Genomic DNA, 25137 nt, shown 5'->3' with positions numbered 1-25137 from the left:
GAGGCCAAAAATGGGCATCAAAAATGCCATATCTCGGCTATCGTAAATGCTACGACCTTGCGGATGGTCTCGTTGGATTTAGAATGACGAAACTAAGACAAAACCGTTGGAATTTTCCCGATAGCTCCCATAGAAGCCGAGATATCGACCTTCAAAGTTTGGCTTTTTTCATTTTTCGGGTATACCCCCCCGTATCGAATTTTTTCACCAAAAATTGATTTTTTTCGAAATCAAACTAAGTATACCAGCGTGTTATTCTGATCATCTAGATTACGAAAACACCGGGTTATACCAGGATCCGAGCAGAACTAAGGGAATGAGAGCACTTTGAAAATCCTGAAAAAGTCGTTTTCGACGTCCGTTTTTGAGGCCAAAAATGGGCATCAAAAATGCCATATCTCGGCTATCGTAAATGCTACGACCTTGCGGATGGTCTCGTTGGATTTAGAATGACGAAACTAAGACAAAACCGTTGGAATTTTCCCGATAGCTCCCATAGAAGCCGAGATATCGACCTTCAAAGTTTGGCTTTTTTCATTTTTCGGGTATACCCCCCCGTATCGAATTTTTTCACCAAAAATTGATTTTTTTCGAAATCAAACTAAGTATACCAGCGTATTATTTGGGTCACCTAGATTACGAAAACACCGGGTTATAACAGGATCCGAGCAAAACTAAGGGAATGAGAGCACTTTGAAAATCCTGAAAAAGTCGTTTTCGACGTCCGTTTTTGAGGCCAAAAATGGGCATCAAAAATGCCATATCTCGGCTATCGTAAATGCTACGACCTTGCGGATGGTCTCGTTGGATTTAGAATGACGAAACTAAGGCAAAACCGTTGGAATTTTCCCGATAGCTCCCATAGAAGCCGAGATATCGACCTTCAAAGTTTGGCTTTTTTCATTTTTCGGGTATACCCCCCCGTATCGAATTTTTTCACCAAAAATTGATTTTTTTCGAAATCAAACTAAGTATACCAGCGTATTATTTGGGTCACCTAGATTACGAAAACACCGGGTTATAACAGGATCCGAGCAGAACTGAGGGAATGAGAGCACTTTGAAAATACTGAAAAAGTCGTTTTCGACGTCCGTTTTTGAGGCCAAAAATGGGCATCAAAAATGCCATATCTCGGCTATTGTAAATGCTACGACCTTGCGGATGGTTTCGTTGGATTTAGAATGACGAAACTAAGGCAAAACCGTTGGAATTTTCCCGATAGCTCCCATAGAAGCCGAGATATCGACCTTCAAAGTTTGGCTTTTTTCATTTTTCGGGTATACCCCCCCGTATCGAATTTTTTCACCAAAAATTGATTTTTTTCGAAATCAAACTAAGTATACCAGCGTATTATTTGGGTCACCTAGATTACGAAAACACCGGGTTATAACAGGATCCGAGCAAAACTAAGGGAATGAGAGCACTTTGAAAATCCTGAAAAAGTCGTTTTCGACGTCCGTTTTTGAGGCCAAAAATGGGCATCAAAAATGCCATATCTCGGCTATTGTAAATGCTACGACCTTGCGGATGGTTTCGTTGGATTTAGAATGACGAAACTAAGGCAAAACCGTTGGAATTTTCCCGATAGCTCCCATAGAAGCCGAGATATCGACCTTCAAAGTTTGGCTTTTTTCATTTTTCGGGTATACCCCCCCGTATCGAATTTTTTCACCAAAAATTGATTTTTTTCGAAATCAAACTAAGTATACCAGCGTATTATTTGGGTCACCTAGATTACGAAAACACCGGGTTATAACAGGATCCGAGCAGAACTGAGGGAATGAGAGCACTTTGAAAATCCTGAAAAAGTCGTTTTCGACGTCCGTTTTTGAGGCCAAAAATGGGCATCAAAAATGCTATATCTCGGCTATCGTAAATGCTACGACCTTGCGGATGGTCTCGTTGGATTTAGAATGAGGAAACTAAGGCAAAACCGTTGGAATTTTCCCGATAGCTCCCATAGAAGCCGAGATATCGACCTTCAAAGTTTGGCTTTTTTCATTTTTCGGGTATACCCCCCCGTATCGAATTTTTTCACCAAAAATTGATTTTTTTCGAAATCAAACTAAGTATACCAGCGTATTATTTGGGTCACCTAGATTACGAAAACACCGGGTTATAACAGGATCCGAGCAGAACTGAGGGAATGAGAGCACTTTGAAAATCCTGAAAAAGTCGTTTTCGACGTCCGTTTTTGAGGCCAAAAATGGGCATCAAAAATGCTATATCTCGGCTATCGTAAATGCTACGACCTTGCGGATGGTCTCGTTGGATTTAGAATGAGGAAACTAAGGCAAAACCGTTGGAATTTTCCCGATAGCTCCCATAGAAGCCGAGATATCGACCTTCAAAGTTTGGCTTTTTTCATTTTTCGGGTATACCCCCCCGTATCGAATTTTTTCACCAAAAATTGATTTTTTTCGAAATCAAACTAAGTATACCAGCGTATTATTTGGGTCACCTAGATTACGAAAACACCGGGTTATAACAGGATCCGAGCAAAACTAAGGGAATGAGAGCACTTTGAAAATCCTGAAAAAGTCGTTTTCGACGTCCGTTTTTGAGGCCAAAAATGGGCATCAAAAATGCCATATCTCGGCTATTGTAAATGCTACGACCTTGCGGATGGTTTCGTTGGATTTAGAATGACGAAACTAAGGCAAAACCGTTGGAATTTTCCCGATAGCTCCCATAGAAGCCGAGATATCGACCTTCAAAGTTTGGCTTTTTTCATTTTTCGGGTATACCCCCCCGTATCGAATTTTTTCACCAAAAATTGATTTTTTTCGAAATCAAACTAAGTATACCAGCGTATTATTTGGGTCACCTAGATTACGAAAACACCGGGTTATAACAGGATCCGAGCAGAACTGAGGGAATGAGAGCACTTTGAAAATACTGAAAAAGTCGTTTTCGACGTCCGTTTTTGAGGCCAAAAATGGGCATCAAAAATGCCATATCTCGGCTATCGTAAATGCTACGACCTTGCGGATGGTCTCGTTGGATTTAGAATGACGAAACTAAGGCAAAACCGTTGGAATTTTCCCGATAGCTCCCATAGAAGCCGAGATATCGACCTTCAAAGTTTGGCTTTTTTCATTTTTCGGGTATACCCCCCCGTATCGAATTTTTTCACCAAAAATTGATTTTTTTCGAAATCAAACTAAGTATACCAGCGTATTATTTGGGTCACCTAGATTACGAAAACACCGGGTTATAACAGGATCCGAGCAGAACTGAGGGAATGAGAGCACTTTGAAAATCCTGAAAAAGTCGTTTTCGACGTCCGTTTTTGAGGCCAAAAATGGGCATCAAAAATGCTATATCTCGGCTATCGTAAATGCTACGACCTTGCGGATGGTCTCGTTGGATTTAGAATGAGGAAACTAAGGCAAAACCGTTGGAATTTTCCCGATAGCTCCCATAGAAGCCGAGATATCGACCTTCAAAGTTTGGCTTTTTTCATTTTTCGGGTATACCCCCCCGTATCGAATTTTTTCACCAAAAATTGATTTTTTTCGAAATCAAACTAAGTATACCAGCGTATTATTTGGGTCACCTAGATTACGAAAACACCGGGTTATAACAGGATCCGAGCAAAACTAAGGGAATGAGAGCACTTTGAAAATCCTGAAAAAGTCGTTTTCGACGTCCGTTTTTGAGGCCAAAAATGGGCATCAAAAATGCTATATCTCGGCTATCGTAAATGCTACGACCTTGCGGATGGTCTCGTTGGATTTAGAATGAGGAAACTAAGGCAAAACCGTTGGAATTTTCCCGATAGCTCCCATAGAAGCCGAGATATCGACCTTCAAAGTTTGGCTTTTTTCATTTTTCGGGTATACCCCCCCGTATCGAATTTTTTCACCAAAAATTGATTTTTTTCGAAATCAAACTAAGTATACCAGCGTATTATTTGGGTCACCTAGATTACGAAAACACCGGGTTATAACAGGATCCGAGCAGAACTGAGGGAATGAGAGCACTTTGAAAATACTGAAAAAGTCGTTTTCGACGTCCGTTTTTGAGGCCAAAAATGGGCATCAAAAATGCCATATCTCGGCTATCGTAAATGCTACGACCTTGCGGATGGTCTCGTTGGATTTAGAATGACGAAACTAAGACAAAACCGTTGGAATTTTCCCGATAGCTCCCATAGAAGCCGAGATATCGACCTTCAAAGTTTGGCTTTTTTCATTTTTCGGGTATACCCCCCCGTATCGAATTTTTTCACCAAAAATTGATTTTTTTCGAAATCAAACTAAGTATACCAGCGTATTATTTGGGTCACCTAGATTACGAAAACACCGGGTTATAACAGGATCCGAGCAAAACTAAGGGAATGAGAGCACTTTGAAAATCCTGAAAAAGTCGTTTTCGACGTCCGTTTTTGAGGCCAAAAATGGGCATCAAAAATGCCATATCTCGGCTATCGTAAATGCTACGACCTTGCGGATGGTCTCGTTGGATTTAGAATGACGAAACTAAGGCAAAACCGTTGGAATTTTCCCGATAGCTCCCATAGAAGCCGAGATATCGACCTTCAAAGTTTGGCTTTTTTCATTTTTCGGGTATACCCCCCCGTATCGAATTTTTTCACCAAAAATTGATTTTTTTCGAAATCAAACTAAGTATACCAGCGTATTATTTGGGTCACCTAGATTACGAAAACACCGGGTTATAACAGGATCCGAGCAAAACTAAGGGAATGAGAGCACTTTGAAAATCCTGAAAAAGTCGTTTTCGACGTCCGTTTTTGAGGCCAAAAATGGGCATCAAAAATGCCATATCTCGGCTATCGTAAATGCTACGACCTTGCGGATGGTCTCGTTGGATTTAGAATGACGAAACTAAGGCAAAACCGTTGGAATTTTCCCGATAGCTCCCATAGAAGCCGAGATATCGACCTTCAAAGTTTGGCTTTTTTCATTTTTCGGGTATACCCCCCCGTATCGAATTTTTTCACCAAAAATTGATTTTTTTCGAAATCAAACTAAGTATACCAGCGTATTATTTGGGTCACCTAGATTACGAAAACACCGGGTTATAACAGGATCCGAGCAGAACTGAGGGAATGAGAGCACTTTGAAAATACTGAATAAGTCGTTTTCGACGTCCGTTTTTGAGGCCAAAAATGGGCATCAAAAATGCCATATCTCGGCTATCGTAAATGCTACGACCTTGCGGATGGTCTCGTTGGATTTAGAATGACGAAACTAAGACAAAACCGTTGGAATTTTCCCGATAGCTCCCATAGAAGCCGAGATATCGACCTTCAAAGTTTGGCTTTTTTCATTTTTCGGGTATACCCCCCCGTATCAAATTTTTTCACCAAAAATTGATTTTTTTCGAAATCAAACTAAGTATACCAGCGTGTTATTCTGATCATCTAGATTACGAAAACACCGGGTTATACCAGGATCCGAGCAGAACTAAGGGAATGAGAGCACTTTGAAAATCCTGAAAAAGTCGTTTTCGACGTCCGTTTTTGAGGTCAAAAATGGGCATCAAAAATGCCATATCTCGGCTATCGTAAATGCTACGACCTTGCGGATGGTCTCGTTGGATTTAGAATGACGAAACTAAGACAAAACCGTTGGAATTTTCCCGATAGCTCCCATAGAAGCCGAGATATCGACCTTCAAAGTTTGGCTTTTTTCATTTTTCGGGTATACCCCCCCGTATCGAATTTTTTCACCAAAAATTGATTTTTTTCGAAATCAAACTAAGTATACCAGCGTATTATTTGGGTCACCTAGATTACGAAAACACCGGGTTATAACAGGATCCGAGCAGAACTGAGGGAATGAGAGCACTTTGAAAATACTGAAAAAGTCGTTTTCGACGTCCGTTTTTGAGGCCAAAAATGGGCATCAAAAATGCCATATCTCGGCTATCGTAAATGCTACGACCTTGCGGATGGTCTCGTTGGATTTAGAATGACGAAACTAAGGCAAAACCGTTGGAATTTTCCCGATAGCTCCCATAGAAGCCGAGATATCGACCTTCAAAGTTTGGCTTTTTTCATTTTTCGGGTATACCCCCCCGTATCGAATTTTTTCACCAAAAATTGATTTTTTTCGAAATCAAACTAAGTATACCAGCGTATTATTTGGGTCACCTAGATTACGAAAACACCGGGTTATAACAGGATCCGAGCAGAACTGAGGGAATGAGAGCACTTTGAAAATCCTGAAAAAGTCGTTTTCGACGTCCGTTTTTGAGGCCAAAAATGGGCATCAAAAATGCTATATCTCGGCTATCGTAAATGCTACGACCTTGCGGATGGTCTCGTTGGATTTAGAATGAGGAAACTAAGGCAAAACCGTTGGAATTTTCCCGATAGCTCCCATAGAAGCCGAGATATCGACCTTCAAAGTTTGGCTTTTTTCATTTTTCGGGTATACCCCCCCGTATCGAATTTTTTCACCAAAAATTGATTTTTTTCGAAATCAAACTAAGTATACCAGCGTATTATTTGGGTCACCTAGATTACGAAAACACCGGGTTATAACAGGATCCGAGCAAAACTAAGGGAATGAGAGCACTTTGAAAATCCTGAAAAAGTCGTTTTCGACGTCCGTTTTTGAGGCCAAAAATGGGCATCAAAAATGCCATATCTCGGCTATCGTAAATGCTACGACCTTGCGGATGGTCTCGTTGGATTTAGAATGACGAAACTAAGGCAAAACCGTTGGAATTTTCCCGATAGCTCCCATAGAAGCCGAGATATCGACCTTCAAAGTTTGGCTTTTTTCATTTTTCGGGTATACCCCCCCGTATCGAATTTTTTCACCAAAAATTGATTTTTTTCGAAATCAAACTAAGTATACCAGCGTATTATTTGGGTCACCTAGATTACGAAAACACCGGGTTATAACAGGATCCGAGCAGAACTGAGGGAATGAGAGCACTTTGAAAATCCTGAAAAAGTCGTTTTCGACGTCCGTTTTTGAGGCCAAAAATGGGCATCAAAAATGCTATATCTCGGCTATCGTAAATGCTACGACCTTGCGGATGGTCTCGTTGGATTTAGAATGAGGAAACTAAGGCAAAACCGTTGGAATTTTCCCGATAGCTCCCATAGAAGCCGAGATATCGACCTTCAAAGTTTGGCTTTTTTCATTTTTCGGGTATACCCCCCCGTATCGAATTTTTTCACCAAAAATTGATTTTTTTCGAAATCAAACTAAGTATACCAGCGTATTATTTGGGTCACCTAGATTACGAAAACACCGGGTTATAACAGGATCCGAGCAAAACTAAGGGAATGAGAGCACTTTGAAAATCCTGAAAAAGTCGTTTTCGACGTCCGTTTTTGAGGCCAAAAATGGGCATCAAAAATGCCATATCTCGGCTATCGTAAATGCTACGACCTTGCGGATGGTCTCGTTGGATTTAGAATGACGAAACTAAGGCAAAACCGTTGGAATTTTCCCGATAGCTCCCATAGAAGCCGAGATATCGACCTTCAAAGTTTGGCTTTTTTCATTTTTCGGGTATACCCCCCCGTATCGAATTTTTTCACCAAAAATTGATTTTTTTCGAAATCAAACTAAGTATACCAGCGTATTATTTGGGTCACCTAGATTACGAAAACACCGGGTTATAACAGGATCCGAGCAAAACTAAGGGAATGAGAGCACTTTGAAAATCCTGAAAAAGTCGTTTTCGACGTCCGTTTTTGAGGCCAAAAATGGGCATCAAAAATGCCATATCTCGGCTATCGTAAATGCTACGACCTTGCGGATGGTCTCGTTGGATTTAGAATGACGAAACTAAGGCAAAACCGTTGGAATTTTCCCGATAGCTCCCATAGAAGCCGAGATATCGACCTTCAAAGTTTGGCTTTTTTCATTTTTCGGGTATACCCCCCCGTATCGAATTTTTTCACCAAAAATTGATTTTTTTCGAAATCAAACTAAGTATACCAGCGTATTATTTGGGTCACCTAGATTACGAAAACACCGGGTTATAACAGGATCCGAGCAGAACTGAGGGAATGAGAGCACTTTGAAAATCCTGAAAAAGTCGTTTTCGACGTCCGTTTTTGAGGCCAAAAATGGGCATCAAAAATGCCATATCTCGGCTATCGTAAATGCTACGACCTTGCGGATGGTCTCGTTGGATTTAGAATGACGAAACTAAGACAAAACCGTTGGAATTTTCCCGATAGCTCCCATAGAAGCCGAGATATCGACCTTCAAAGTTTGGCTTTTTTCATTTTTCGGGTATACCCCCCCGTATCGAATTTTTTCACCAAAAATTGATTTTTTTCGAAATCAAACTAAGTATACCAGCGTATTATTTGGGTCACCTAGATTACGAAAACACCGGGTTATAACAGGATCCGAGCAAAACTAAGGGAATGAGAGCACTTTGAAAATCCTGAAAAAGTCGTTTTCGACGTCCGTTTTTGAGGCCAAAAATGGGCATCAAAAATGCCATATCTCGGCTATCGTAAATGCTACGACCTTGCGGATGGTCTCGTTGGATTTAGAATGACGAAACTAAGGCAAAACCGTTGGAATTTTCCCGATAGCTCCCATAGAAGCCGAGATATCGACCTTCAAAGTTTGGCTTTTTTCATTTTTCGGGTATACCCCCCCGTATCGAATTTTTTCACCAAAAATTGATTTTTTTCGAAATCAAACTAAGTATACCAGCGTATTATTTGGGTCACCTAGATTACGAAAACACCGGGTTATAACAGGATCCGAGCAGAACTGAGGGAATGAGAGCACTTTGAAAATCCTGAAAAAGTCGTTTTCGACGTCCGTTTTTGAGGCCAAAAATGGGCATCAAAAATGCTATATCTCGGCTATCGTAAATGCTACGACCTTGCGGATGGTCTCGTTGGATTTAGAATGAGGAAACTAAGGCAAAACCGTTGGAATTTTCCCGATAGCTCCCATAGAAGCCGAGATATCGACCTTCAAAGTTTGGCTTTTTTCATTTTTCGGGTATACCCCCCCGTATCGAATTTTTTCACCAAAAATTGATTTTTTTCGAAATCAAACTAAGTATACCAGCGTATTATTTGGGTCACCTAGATTACGAAAACACCGGGTTATAACAGGATCCGAGCAGAACTGAGGGAATGAGAGCACTTTGAAAATCCTGAAAAAGTCGTTTTCGACGTCCGTTTTTGAGGCCAAAAATGGGCATCAAAAATGCTATATCTCGGCTATCGTAAATGCTACGACCTTGCGGATGGTCTCGTTGGATTTAGAATGAGGAAACTAAGGCAAAACCGTTGGAATTTTCCCGATAGCTCCCATAGAAGCCGAGATATCGACCTTCAAAGTTTGGCTTTTTTCATTTTTCGGGTATACCCCCCCGTATCGAATTTTTTCACCAAAAATTGATTTTTTTCGAAATCAAACTAAGTATACCAGCGTATTATTTGGGTCACCTAGATTACGAAAACACCGGGTTATAACAGGATCCGAGCAAAACTAAGGGAATGAGAGCACTTTGAAAATCCTGAAAAAGTCGTTTTCGACGTCCGTTTTTGAGGCCAAAAATGGGCATCAAAAATGCCATATCTCGGCTATCGTAAATGCTACGACCTTGCGGATGGTCTCGTTGGATTTAGAATGACGAAACTAAGACAAAACCGTTGGAATTTTCCCGATAGCTCCCATAGAAGCCGAGATATCGACCTTCAAAGTTTGGCTTTTTTCATTTTTTCGGGTATACCCCCCCGTATCGAATTTTTTCACCAAAAATTGATTTTTTTCGAAATCAAACTAAGTATACCAGCGTATTATTTGGGTCACCTAGATTACGAAAACACCGGGTTATAACAGGATCCGAGCAGAACTGAGGGAATGAGAGCACTTTGAAAATACTGAAAAAGTCGTTTTCGACGTCCGTTTTTGAGGCCAAAAATGGGCATCAAAAATGCCATATCTCGGCTATCGTAAATGCTACGACCTTGCGGATGGTCTCGTTGGATTTAGAATGACGAAACTAAGACAAAACCGTTGGAATTTTCCCGATAGCTCCCATAGAAGCCGAGATATCGACCTTCAAAGTTTGGCTTTTTTCATTTTTCGGGTATACCCCCCCGTATCGAATTTTTTCACCAAAAATTGATTTTTTTCGAAATCAAACTAAGTATACCAGCGTATTATTTGGGTCACCTAGATTACGAAAACACCGGGTTATAACAGGATCCGAGCAGAACTGAGGGAATGAGAGCACTTTGAAAATACTGAAAAAGTCGTTTTCGACGTCCGTTTTTGAGGCCAAAAATGGGCATCAAAAATGCCATATCTCGGCTATCGTAAATGCTACGACCTTGCGGATGGTCTCGTTGGATTTAGAATGACGAAACTAAGGCAAAACCGTTGGAATTTTCCCGATAGCTCCCATAGAAGCCGAGATATCGACCTTCAAAGTTTGGCTTTTTTCATTTTTCGGGTATACCCCCCCGTATCGAATTTTTTCACCAAAAATTGATTTTTTTCGAAATCAAACTAAGTATACCAGCGTATTATTTGGGTCACCTAGATTACGAAAACACCGGGTTATAACAGGATCCGAGCAGAACTGAGGGAATGAGAGCACTTTGAAAATACTGAAAAAGTCGTTTTCGACGTCCGTTTTTGAGGCCAAAAATGGGCATCAAAAATGCCATATCTCGGCTATCGTAAATGCTACGACCTTGCGGATGGTCTCGTTGGATTTAGAATGACGAAACTAAGGCAAAACCGTTGGAATTTTCCCGATAGCTCCCATAGAAGCCGAGATATCGACCTTCAAAGTTTGGCTTTTTTCATTTTTCGGGTATACCCCCCCGTATCGAATTTTTTCACCAAAAATTGATTTTTTTCGAAATCAAACTAAGTATACCAGCGTATTATTTGGGTCACCTAGATTACGAAAACAGCGGGTTATAACAGGATCCGAGCAAAACTAAGGGAATGAGAGCACTTTGAAAATCCTGAAAAAGTCGTTTTCGACGTCCGTTTTTGAGGCCAAAAATGGGCATCAAAAATGCTATATCTCGGCTATCGTAAATGCTACGACCTTGCGGATGGTCTCGTTGGATTTAGAATGAGGAAACTAAGGCAAAACCGTTGGAATTTTCCCGATAGCTCCCATAGAAGCCGAGATATCGACCTTCAAAGTTTGGCTTTTTTCATTTTTCGGGTATACCCCCCCGTATCGAATTTTTTCACCAAAAATTGATTTTTTTCGAAATCAAACTAAGTATACCAGCGTATTATTTGGGTCACCTAGATTACGAAAACACCGGGTTATAACAGGATCCGAGCAAAACTAAGGGAATGAGAGCACTTTGAAAATCCTGAAAAAGTCGTTTTCGACGTCCGTTTTTGAGGCCAAAAATGGGCATCAAAAATGCCATATCTCGGCTATCGTAAATGCTACGACCTTGCGGATGGTCTCGTTGGATTTAGAATGACGAAACTAAGACAAAACCGTTGGAATTTTCCCGATAGCTCCCATAGAAGCCGAGATATCGACCTTCAAAGTTTGGCTTTTTTCATTTTTCGGGTATACCCCCCCGTATCGAATTTTTTCACCAAAAATTGATTTTTTTCGAAATCAAACTAAGTATACCAGCGTATTATTTGGGTCACCTAGATTACGAAAACACCGGGTTATAACAGGATCCGAGCAGAACTGAGGGAATGAGAGCACTTTGAAAATACTGAAAAAGTCGTTTTCGACGTCCGTTTTTGAGGCCAAAAATGGGCATCAAAAATGCCATATCTCGGCTATCGTAAATGCTACGACCTTGCGGATGGTCTCGTTGGATTTAGAATGACGAAACTAAGACAAAACCGTTGGAATTTTCCCGATAGCTCCCATAGAAGCCGAGATATCGACCTTCAAAGTTTGGCTTTTTTCATTTTTCGGGTATACCCCCCCGTATCAAATTTTTTCACCAAAAATTGATTTTTTTCGAAATCAAACTAAGTATACCAGCGTGTTATTCTGATCATCTAGATTACGAAAACACCGGGTTATACCAGGATCCGAGCAGAACTAAGGGAATGAGAGCACTTTGAAAATCCTGAAAAAGTCGTTTTCGACGTCCGTTTTTGAGGCCAAAAATGGGCATCAAAAATGCCATATCTCGGCTATCGTAAATGCTACGACCTTGCGGATGGTCTCGTTGGATTTAGAATGACGAAACTAAGACAAAACCGTTGGAATTTTCCCGATAGCTCCCATAGAAGCCGAGATATCGACCTTCAAAGTTTGGCTTTTTTCATTTTTCGGGTATACCCCCCCGTATCGAATTTTTTCACCAAAAATTGATTTTTTTCGAAATCAAACTAAGTATACCAGCGTATTATTTGGGTCACCTAGATTACGAAAACACCGGGTTATAACAGGATCCGAGCAAAACTAAGGGAATGAGAGCACTTTGAAAATCCTGAAAAAGTCGTTTTCGACGTCCGTTTTTGAGGCCAAAAATGGGCATCAAAAATGCCATATCTCGGCTATCGTAAATGCTACGACCTTGCGGATGGTCTCGTTGGATTTAGAATGACGAAACTAAGACAAAACCGTTGGAATTTTTCCGATAGCTCCCATAGAAGCCGAGATATCGACCTTCAAAGTTTGGCTTTTTTCATTTTTCGGGTATACCCCCCCGTATCGAATTTTTTCACCAAAAATTGATTTTTTTCGAAATCAAACTAAGTATACCAGCGTATTATTTGGGTCACCTAGATTACGAAAACACCGGGTTATAACAGGATCCGAGCAAAACTAAGGGAATGAGAGCACTTTGAAAATCCTGAAAAAGTCGTTTTCGACGTCCGTTTTTGAGGCCAAAAATGGGCATCAAAAATGCTATATCTCGGCTATCGTAAATGCTACGACCTTGCGGATGGTCTCGTTGGATTTAGAATGAGGAAACTAAGGCAAAACCGTTGGAATTTTCCCGATAGCTCCCATAGAAGCCGAGATATCGACCTTCAAAGTTTGGCTTTTTTCATTTTTCGGGTATACCCCCCCGTATCGAATTTTTTCACCAAAAATTGATTTTTTTCGAAATCAAACTAAGTATACCAGCGTATTATTTGGGTCACCTAGATTACGAAAACACCGGGTTATAACAGGATCCGAGCAGAACTGAGGGAATGAGAGCACTTTGAAAATCCTGAAAAAGTCGTTTTCGACGTCCGTTTTTGAGGCCAAAAATGGGCATCAAAAATGCTATATCTCGGCTATCGTAAATGCTACGACCTTGCGGATGGTCTCGTTGGATTTAGAATGAGGAAACTAAGGCAAAACCGTTGGAATTTTCCCGATAGCTCCCATAGAAGCCGAGATATCGACCTTCAAAGTTTGGCTTTTTTCATTTTTCGGGTATACCCCCCCGTATCGAATTTTTTCACCAAAAATTGATTTTTTTCGAAATCAAACTAAGTATACCAGCGTATTATTTGGGTCACCTAGATTACGAAAACACCGGGTTATAACAGGATCCGAGCAGAACTGAGGGAATGAGAGCACTTTGAAAATACTGAAAAAGTCGTTTTCGACGTCCGTTTTTGAGGCCAAAAATGGGCATCAAAAATGCCATATCTCGGCTATCGTAAATGCTACGACCTTGCGGATGGTCTCGTTGGATTTAGAATGACGAAACTAAGACAAAACCGTTGGAATTTTCCCGATAGCTCCCATAGAAGCCGAGATATCGACCTTCAAAGTTTGGCTTTTTTCATTTTTCGGGTATACCCCCCCGTATCGAATTTTTTCACCAAAAATTGATTTTTTTCGAAATCAAACTAAGTATACCAGCGTCTTATTTGGGTCACCTAGATTACGAAAACACCGGGTTATACCAGGATCCGAGCAGAACTGAGGGAATGAGAGCACTTTGAAAATACTGAAAAAGTCGTTTTCGACGTCCGTTTTTGAGGCCAAAAATGGGCATCAAAAATGCCATATCTCGGCTATCGTAAATGCTACGACCTTGCGGATGGTCTCGTTGGATTTAGAATGACGAAACTAAGGCAAAACCGTTGGAATTTTCCCGATAGCTCCCATAGAAGCCGAGATATCGACCTTCAAAGTTTGGGTTTTTTCATTTTTCTGGTATACCCAACACCCACTCAAAGGCAGTAGTTTGTAGAGGTGTTATTGCATGACACCCTATAAATTAATTACAACAATCTATAGTAAGCTCCTTATTAACCTTTTTATTATCGAAAATTTTTTTTCGTATAAGTTTAAAACATATTTATTATTCGGAATCATCTCACCGAAAGTTATTAAAAAAATAATAATATAATTAAAGATTAAAGATAATTTTTGCGTGATAACCCATAGTCACGAGGTTTTTATCGGCAAGTTATTAAATTCCAAAATAAAAACAAAAATATTTAATTTTGCAATAAAAATTAGGAACGTGACTTACGATATGAAAATGTTGTTCGTATATTTGCAGTTTGTAGTGATTTTCAAATATTTATTCACACGGAATTTAAATGGACAGCAGACGTAATAAATGGCGGCAAATTTATTCCAATAAAGCCCATCTGATGTTACTCAAACTACACGTTTTTAGATGCAATTCAACTAAATGATGCTTTTATCTCTCATTTCGATGTTTTTTTTTGGATGAACATTTTAATTTGGGGAGGACCTAATTGGCTCATGTTCACTAAATAAAATTATTCTTGTATAATAAAAAACAGTACAACAAAGTTGTATATAACATGAAGCTTTTCATGTCTGACCATCAAAAAAAAAAAAACTTTACACAATATATCTCCTGAATTAATAGATGTTCTTTATAGTCCCATCGTTTCCTTTCTGAGTGTAACAAAGACGTCAACTTGAAAAAATGCCCGTTTATCCCGACTGATAGAGATTAATTGATCTACGTTTTTCCTTGGGAAAATTATGTTTTACTACATTTCTTCACAATAATAACTAAGTTTATTGTAATATTTTAACAATTGGTTCCTATATCGGTATGAGTAATTTTATTAAAACAATAGAAGGTGCCTCATTATTTTTTTGACCACAAAAAGGATGACGAATTAATATTTTTGATTATCTAATGCAAATCGCATGAAAAAATCCACCACCAAACGAGATTCGTCATTTTTAACCACATTAAGCTGGTGAACAAGAAAACCAATAATTTCTTCCCGGCAGTTGATATTTTAATGTAAGAATGTAAGATGATGATTGATTTTTTCTTTTAGAGGCAATTGAGTCCTCGAATTTTTAAGCAATTGTAGTAAAAGTTTGATTTATAGCATGTAAATGATAGGCAGTTGATGCCGTTAAGGGTAATGTCTAATGCCTCTAAAAAAATCAATAATTTTTTCCACGAGGCTAATTTCTTTTCCTTAAATGGCCTCAACTGCCTGGAGGAAATTATTGATTTTTTTATAAGTTTTAAACAAAAGTAGAGTGTTAACTGAACATTACTTAACCAAATGCTTTAATGGAATTTTCCCTATAGTGGCCATAAAAGCCGAGAACATCGATCTCCAAAATTTAGGTTTTTTAATTTTTCAGTTTTTATAAAAATGCGAAAAATAAGATTTTGAAAAGCTACGATTTTGCTATTTTTTTATAGCTTTTAATTTTTTCTACAGTGATTAATTAATTAAATAATTAATTTGTTTATTAATGTTTTAATTGTTGTTGTTAAAATTGAACGAAAGATGGGGTTACATTTTTTTTTAATCATTGAATATACACCCCTACAACTAGATTTTCAACTGCGTGAATACGACTATTTTGTACACAAATAAATTATTTCCAAAAGTTAAATCAAGTCCCGATATTTCCAGTTTCCGCATAAACGTTCCGATTTCCAGGCATATTATGACAATAACCCAAAATTTAAAAATAAATAAATGAAAGAGTTGACCTGTCAGTTCAAATAGTAACATATGACGTGAAACTCCGAACTTTATTATTATTTTTCGAGAGTGTATTTACATTGCAATCAGGTGTGTTTATCCATCGGATTTTCACTATGTGTGGTCGGTTTTCTGTTAATTAATTTAAAAATACGTTGTTGGATACAAAAAAGAAACATTAAAAAAACTCGTTTTTTTTTGAAATTAAAATTAAATAGAAAAAAGCACTCTCGTATCTTTTATTCAATTGCACAGTAAAATTGAAACACATTCTCCCCCTTCACCTGATGCCCTCAAACGAATTCCATATCAAAGAGACGGCATCATTAAAGCACGCAGCGGTTTATTTTTTATTCAATTTGGCTCGGTCATATTGGGGTGGCTTCCATGGTATCAAATCACATTTTATCACTTATAACCCGGTGAGATAATAAGACGAAAATTACGTAGTATACAGTAATAAATATGGAATTGAGTTTTAATGAATGGGGTGGTTTGGTGCATGGAAAACTTTTTCCTCATTCTTAATTTCTCATACAAATTTTCAAACCGTTTAATAAATAAAGCCTTTAATGGCATCAAAAACAAAATTTCCAAATTACATTTATGTACAATGGCCACTGCTCAAATCCGGTAAAGCTACAAAACAAATTGCGGACGATAATGCGTCCCTTCACCCCTTTTAAGTTCCAGAAGAACCGTTTTGGAATATTTATTAGGGGCGTAAAAGTTCACCCCTTTTGGGACCCATCGTACCAGGAAAGTAAAAAATTTGATTCGATTTTTTGTTATGTAATTTATTACAAAAATAAAATCTGATTTTGTTCTATTTTATAATAATCATTCGTATTTCCCTCTTTTTTTTTCTTGTTTGATAACACATTTATTAATAGAAACAAATGAACGTGCGGACGCTTTATGGGAAATAAAAGGAGACATTCTCCCTGTACTGATGGCAAACATATTAGTGAATAAACTGGATTACGTCAGTGGCGTAAAGAATTATTTTTATATATTAATGAGCGATTAAGACAAAAAGGTCAAAAGCCCTTTAAATACGCAGCGTTATCAGTTTTTATTACGCCCTTTTTCATGTAAAAGCAAGGTAAAGGGCTCCCGTTTACTTTTCGTAATCATTCCCTTTTCTTTGATGCTCCTTTTACCTCCTAAGACGGTCGTAAAAGATTCGAGGGCTTTTTAAGATTTCTTTTTGCAAAACAAGTAAGTCTACCTGTTAAAACTGAATTAACGCTAAATGGGAAACAATAAAAAATTTGCTATAGAGCATTTTAGAATGTCATTTAAATATTGTATAAATTATCTCTATAAAATTTTGTGATTCAGCATTCAGTTTTTCATTCGACCATTTCATTCGACAGAAAAAAAAACAATACCTCGCACAGATAGTAACTATGGGTTTTAAAGATAAAAAGATTTTCTGGCAAAGGCTAAAGAAACTTAATGTATTTTCAAATGGCAAAGTTAACGAATTACCCGATCATCTTAATGTCCCCAATTCTATAAATAATCATTTTATACAGGCCTCAGTGCAGAACACTTCAGTGCATGGAGATCTTTTAAATTTGTATCAAAATAAGCAAAGACGTCAAATATTATCAAAATTTAATTTTCATACCGTGTCCACTGATATTGTGAGAAAATATTTATTCGAGATTAAATCGCTTGTTACCGGGGCGGATCAAATAAATCTAGAGATGTTGTTGTTGTGTGTGGACCGAGTTATACCTTTTGTAACTAATATTGTAAACTTATGTATATTAGACAAATGTTTTCCTGATGTCTGGAAGGTCTCAAAAATATTTCCACTTTTAAAAAAGCAAAATATTGCCGATTTTAATGATTTAAGACCTATTAGTATTCTGCCAGTTCTTTCTAAAGTCATGGAAAATATAATAAATGTCCAAATTAGGAAATACCTAGATAAATATAATATTTTACCGGCATTTCAGTCACGGTTTAGATCGGGTCATAGCTGTACCACGGCACTTTTAAAGATCACAGATGATATTATTGAAGTTACTGATCAGGGTAAGGCCACTGCTTTAGTACTTATCGACTACAGCAAAGCGTTTGATCGTATCAATCATACATTACTCTACGCGATCTTAGGCTATAATGGGTTTGACTCTGACGCAATTGATATTATTAAAAGTTATTTAACCGATAGAAATCAATACGTTGAAACGAATAAGGGCATTTCATCTACTGCATTTCAGTTATGTGGAGTTCCACAAGGTTCCATATTGGGACCTGTTTTATTTTGTATTTATACTAGTAATCTCACCAGTTGTTTAAAATATTGCAGTGCTCATTTATATGCTGATGACACGCAACTCTACTTTTCTTTTTTTCCTGAAAGTAAAGAAATAGCTGCCAAGAAAATTAACGATGATCTAAAAGCCTTAATAGATTTTTCAGAAAAACACAATCTGCAAATAAACTCGTCTAAATCTACCTTCTTGATTTTCGGCAAAAATCGCGAAGTATTGCATCAGAGTATGGCTTTGGAAGCTTCCTCAAACAAGCTTTTGCATTCTACTTGTTCCCGCAATTTGGGACTTCACATTGACACCAATATGAGGTATAAACAGCATATAAGTAAGTGCATTCAATCTGCTTATTCTAATTTAAAACAACTGTTTCCGCATAGACGCCTGCTTTCAACATCTCAAAAAATTACTTTATGCGACGCTCTGGTTTTGAGTCATTTTAATTTTGCCGACGTCGTATATGGTCCATGCTTAGACTCTATCGACAAAGGTCGAATTCAGCGAGTGCAAAAGTCATGCTTGCGATTAATTTACGGCATTCGTCGTGGACATCCTGTAAGTTACATGCTACGACAAACCAAATGGCTTTCTATGGAGGATCGTAGAAATCTGCATGCTGCTACTGTATTTCACCAAGTAATAACTTTAAATCGCCCCTCGTATCTATTAAATAAAATACGCTATAGAACTGACGTGCATTCTTTGAATCTCCGGCATAGAGACTTTATCAGCGGTCATTTTCTTATAATATTTATTTAATTTACAACCAGATTCCGGAGGATTTTAAAAATGTATCAACAAGCGTATTTAAACATAAATACAAAAAATATTTATTGCGGTAGAATGGATATATCTGGCGATCGTCGCGTTTATTAAATATGTATGTATTGGGTATGTTAAGGCTTATTGGATGTTTGGCACTTGTTGGGGGATACCTAGTAATTTATTTTGGATGCAACAAAAGAAACAGAAAAGAAATTATAACTTATTTAATGAAGGAGGTTAAACACGAATCTTTTTTAAATTGCCTTTAGCCTCCTTTTTGCCTATATTATGGTTAAGATGTTTTATTAATTTTAAAGCATATGATATTTATTATCTTTGTATCTAGTTAAGATATAATATTTTATTGTAAATTGGGCAAATAAACGATGTATTATTATTATTATTTTGTTTGCCCATAGGAAGTTCAATCATCTGACCTACATATTTCAGTGGACTTTAAAAATTTAGAAAATGAAAAGTTTGGTTAGGAATATAATGCAAGGTATGAAGGTGAGATGTAGAATAAGGAAAATGTTATGCTATATCAACAGCTTGTGAAAAATCAATAATTTCTTCCAGGCAGTTGACGTCCTTAATTTCTTTTATTTTAATGACGGGTTTATTTATTTTTGTTAAATAATTTCTTTCAAGTAATTGAGATCATTTAAAAAGTAGATTTTAATTTCCAGGAAAAAAAATATTATTTTTTTTTTATAGCCATTTGAGGTCGACACTTAATTTTTCGAGAATGTCCAATGACCGAAAGTAATTATTGAAAAAAAATTCAATGAGTTCGTCTAGGCAGTTCACGTCACTGAAGAGGATATTAATGGCTTCAACTATTTAGAAGGAATTATCGATTTATTCCTATTTACAACTTATAAAGAAAAGTGTTCAGTTCACTTGCAGGTAAAAGAAAAAATGAATAATTTCGTGCAGGCAGTTGAACTCACTGATTTCGTCTTCTTTAATAGCGTCAACTGTCTGGACGAAATTATTGATTTTTTGTTTTACATGCAGTTGCAGTGGACATTTTTTTCTTTAAACTGTAAAATGATAAATCAATAATTTTTTCTGGCCATTAATTTCGCCTTCTTTGTTCACGTCAACTGCCTGAACGAAGCTATTGATTTTTTCCCTTACTCGCTAAAAGAAATATCCAGGTATGTTAAATGTAATGATTGGCATAATTTCATAAAAAATTAGAAAAATTTGACGAAATTCTTTCAGAGGAAACAATGAACTTCGAAGTAGTAAAAAGTATATTTTTCTATCATAAAATGTCCAGAAAAAGTTTCTGATTTTAACGTTTAACGTTCTTAAATGAAATCGGATTGTAATCATCTTGCTTGTACCTATACAAATAATTATCAAAAGTGTTTACTAATAACAGGTTATGAGCCATCATTTAGCGGAAAATTTGACTTGCTATCAAATATGTTCAGTAGTAACTATCCTGTAAATATTTTTAATAATACACCCTCTCATTTTGTTGTACACATATGAACCAAATTACCTCTAAAAGACACTAAAATTCGTTCATTGCTTGTAGCTACCTCACACGCACCCATAAACGTAATGTCAAAAGTGTTTCAAGATTTAATTTATTAATAAAAAATAATTAAGCGGGAAATTTGAAATATAAATACGAATAAGTCAATAGTTTTTTCATCATTAAATGTTCTTTGAATTGTGATTAGTATCAAAAATGCTTGAATAATTTTTATATATAATAGTAAATATGTAACTAAATAAATAAATATAAAAGTAATAAGTTTCACATTTTAGTGTCTCTCTAAAAAGTGAAACTCTTAACGAATGTCCTTTAAAAAAAAGCGACGAACTAACATTTAATTAAACATAATTTAATCCAAGGATAACGAAACCTTTGGGGTCTAAGTTACCCAAATCCCCACACCTACCAAGGATTATATTTTCATAAATACAAACTGCCTGCATGGTACGATATTTACCATGTTTTAGTTTAAGCTTGATTAACAGAACTTTTGCTAGGTCGGCTTAAAGCTATGCACATAAAAGCCTTCGGATTAACTTCTTTTAAGCCTACTCTATGCATAACTTAAATGGATACGCTATTTACAAATTTTTTAATACTTACCTCGCATTTTTTAATATGTAATGCATCAAAAGATTCAGCTCTCGTGGCTACGTTCTTAAGCCGAACCGGTTTTCTGGATGCTGGATTAAAATGGTTCCGCTCGATCTTATCCAGAAGTTCGGTAGAACTGTAGCCGTGGTTGTTGTTGTTGTTGTTGTTGTTATTGTTGATAATTGACATCGTGTCACCCATTTATGATCAGGTTTCAAATGTCGGTGACGTCATGAGGGTTGCCGCTGGAAATTTAAAAGGGAGTTGATAAACTGATGTTTTGTAAACGTGTCAACAAAACCCTTTAAAACTGTCAAACATTCGGCTAAACATTTAATAGAATTTTAATTCCCTCGGGGGTGACGATAAAGGCACTGCTGTCTAACAAGTTTAAGGGGAAACTTCGTTTCTCGTTAAGGGAAAACAAACGAAAGTAAACTTTTCTCTTCCGATACACCGAAGAGTTTTGTTTTTGGAAAATGCGAGGAGTTTGCCTGAATTTCAGTGAGATTTATGATAAAATTAAAATGTAAATATTATGGCAATCGCGAAATAAATGTGAAAAACATCGTTGGAGTGAGAAATGAAAATTAATGGACCGTCATAGAAATTTGACTAAGTGAAAGGGTTGAGGCCCACGTAACAACCTAAATAAAGTTTTATTAATTTATAACATTATATTAAAAGGTTGGGACCTGAAATCCTAATAAACTCGAGGCTATCCGAGAATATTACAACATACCCCTTAGGCCCTATGTAACTAATTTAACATCGTTTATTTAAATTGCTCGACATGCCTCCCCGGTTAAAATATCCTTATTATCCTTGACATTTTTAATGAGCATATTTAGAATTACTAAAAGTAAATTTTAAGCCTTGTGTAATTACTTAAAAGAATGTACCTTAGCAGTTGTTTTATTACGGCTTGCAGGAACTACTAGAAAACTAGGGGGTCATTTGAGTAATTCCAGCTACGTTAATTGCAAGTAAAGTCCACAGTTTTCAGGGATTTATTTATCTCTAGTAGTTACAAGGGGAGTTAAAGCAGTCATACGTGGTGCTCGAAAATAAATAATAAGCCGCCCTCTTTATAAAGTTGATGGCGGACATAATAGACTTTTGCTTCTGACATTTTTCCTTATTATACGCTTTTGTTGGGCCCTACTCTATTACTTATATTATCGGTTCTTTGATTAAACCAACTTTTGTGTAGAGACCAAGTAGTTTTCTTCGAGCCTCTTGGATTTCGGTCTGTCAGATTCGTACAATATTGCCGGGGTTTTGTTTTCTTATTTATTTTTTCTTTGCGGTAAATTACTTTTCAAAAGAGATAAGCGTGGTTCTTATGGGGATCCTATTGTTGTTAGGCCTTTAACAAATTTAATTTAATATATAAAAAAGATTATTTTATAATTCTAATATATACGACTTTGTTAAAAAAAAGGGATTTTTACTTTAAATTCTTCTTGCGGATATTTTATAGCCATAGGCTATAGCCCCTAAAAGCCTTATCTGCTGGGAAAATTAAAATTTTATTCTCGTCTTTAAAGGTATTTTATCAATATATTTAAGCTGTACGTGAGATCGCTATCGGATTTTTAAGCTGATGAATTCCTCAGATATAAGGAAATTTATGACTTCGGGGGAGAATAATTCTTCACGGTCAGTAATTAAATATGAAATTCTGAATTTTTGATTTATTTTATTTTAAAGGTAATTTTTTGAATAAATTTAATATTGTAGTGAGTTTAAAGTTCTTGAAATTATTTAGAATATTTAGTTTTTTTTCAATTTTTATTGCTATAACATTTTCGACTTATAAAATATTCCAGTTGGCATATATTGTATTTAAAAATTCACTATCCTGGTCGGTTTGAATAATATATAACGAATAATATATGTCAGTCCTGTTTTATTAAATCCAACAATCTTAACGTGAATACAGGATTCAGTATACCTGAAACAGTTTTTATTTACTGAATCAAAAGTGAATAGATTTAAATAATTCTAATGAATATAATAGATCTGAAAATGAAGTACCTAATAATCATACGTAATCAAAGGTAGGCCACAACGACATTAAATTTTGGGTTTATTTAGCCCGCATTGATAAAATAAATTAAACAGCCTAATGCCAATAATTAATTTTATTAAATTTCAATTTCAATTTTTCGTACCGGCACACATAAAAAACCCAATATAAAAATGGCTGTCGCATCCATTTTTGTTATGCATTCTTTAATTTTTATTAATTAATTTAATTACTTTTTTCTAAATAATTTTTTAACATACTTCTAATGAGAACGTTATTAAGTCAGTCAGAGTCTTATATTATTTTAATGCAAATTAATAATATGAAAATGGCCATCAAGTATATAATTTATTGTAAAGACACACGAAAAAATCTAATAAGTTAATAGTTGTCGTGTCCATTTTAATTATGCATTAATTTTACTAAATTATTTTGTAAAAGATTTTTAATTAAGGAGTTCCTAAATCAAGGCTCTTATTGGAAATAATATTATAAAAATGGTCATCATACGCATAATTTTTATTAAATTTTTTATATATTTATTCTTCTCTAATAAATTAAATAAAATTGTTCAATACCAATAATATATTTCACTAAACCGCAATTTTAGTCGCACGTTATACACGTATATTTTGTGTAGTCTGTAAAGGCAATAAAACCTAAAAAAAAAATATACGGGTTTCAATAGACTAATATTAAAAATATCGGTAGAACGAAAATGTAAATATGCTCAAAGAATATTGAACGTTTTAACCTCAGTCAATTAACGTTATTAAACGGGAAAAAGCAAATAAAATGGGGAGCGAGATTTTTTATTAAACAGAAAGCATTTGGCATTTTTCAGTAGTTTTTTTTTTGAAAACTTGAAAAAAATTTACTTTTTTTCGTTTTTATTTTTACCATCAATATTACACACTTTTCCAATCTATTACTGAAATATAAAATATAGGGGTTTGTATAAAAGGTACTTATCAGCGCACTAACAATCTAAAAGTGAATCAAAAAAGTAATTGTCACTTTTTTTAGATTTAACCAGAGAAAATTAGTCCTTAAGGCTTTATAAAAGTAACGAGTGGGTCATCATACTCTGATAAAAATGTATCGAGAAGCACTGGTAGTTTCTGCAGATATAGCTAAAGAGATTTTGTACCTAAACTATATAGATGTAAAAATGACCAAATTTTTTATATAAATTAATATCAAAATACTCTCGAATTTAGAACAAACCTATGTAATTTTAAACCTCAAACCAAAACTAACTTTAAAAACGTACCTCTTCGGTTTAAACCTGCGGAAGAAACTTGATTTCGTTCAGAAAACTCATAGAAAGTTCGTTTGTTTACATTCGGATCGCGTGTCGAAAGTTTCAAAAAGTTCCCGGAAAACGGTATGACGAAAGTTCGAGGGGCTAAAAACTGTTCCGCACCCGAAGTTGCGTTTTGTTAACTAACCCAGCGCAAGAAACACCGTGTCCGCAGGACTTTGTCGAGGATCTGCGCTCCGGAGGAACCGTTAAATCCAACACTACATATATTCGTCTCTCTCTCTTTTCAACACCTGTTGACACTTCATTCAAGAATAAGACGTGACGCAGTGTATGTTTTGCTTTAGTTCATAATCGTATCCATTTTGTTGATGTATTAATTTCTTGGTAATTATATTGGAGTAATTAAATGGGGTTTCATACGTTAAATAAGAGAACCTCATAATTCAATTTCATAAGAGTGTTCATTGCGGTGAGTGCACTTATTGCTTACCACAATATTTATTTTAAGAAATAATTATCTATTTTGGTTATGCAATATTGCCGTTAAATGAATTCTAATATTTTGCAATAGTTGGAAGAATAAAATATAATTTCAATGACTTTTCTTGAGGGTGTATTTAAGTCTTTTCTGATATTCCATTTTCACTTAGAGATCTCATAACATTATTTTACCTTATTCATAAAACTAAAAAATTTAAATAGAAACTCAGTATAAATTTAAAGTTTTTTCTATTAATTTAGTTGAAGCTATTGATCACGTACTTTTTTATTGTGCAGCAATTTAATTAGGTTATAGT

General features: G+C 36.2%; 1 protein-coding gene across 2 annotated transcripts in view; it reads right to left on the bottom strand.

Moving 5' to 3' along the window:
- LOC126741878 (nitric oxide synthase, salivary gland) overlaps nucleotides 1-24489 on the bottom strand; it is a 136265-nt gene extending 111776 nt beyond the window's left edge. The window contains exons 1-2 of one of the 2 annotated variants that reach the window (XM_050448333.1): nucleotides 24347-24489; nucleotides 21051-21286 (exon numbers count right to left, since the gene is read on the bottom strand). In XM_050448333.1, coding sequence (XP_050304290.1) covers nucleotides 21051-21242 — 192 coding nt within the window. In that variant the 5' untranslated portion in view covers nucleotides 21243-21286; nucleotides 24347-24489. The remainder of the gene's footprint in view (nucleotides 1-21050; nucleotides 21287-24346) is intronic. The other variant, XM_050448334.1, reaches the window with a different exon arrangement.
- Between the last annotated feature and the right edge of the window lie 648 nt (nucleotides 24490-25137).

This window comes from Anthonomus grandis, chromosome 11 (genome assembly GCF_022605725.1).
Source record: "Anthonomus grandis grandis chromosome 11, icAntGran1.3, whole genome shotgun sequence".
Taxonomy (NCBI): Eukaryota; Metazoa; Arthropoda; class Insecta; order Coleoptera; family Curculionidae; genus Anthonomus; species Anthonomus grandis.
This window is presented reverse-complemented; position numbering and strand designations above follow the sequence as displayed.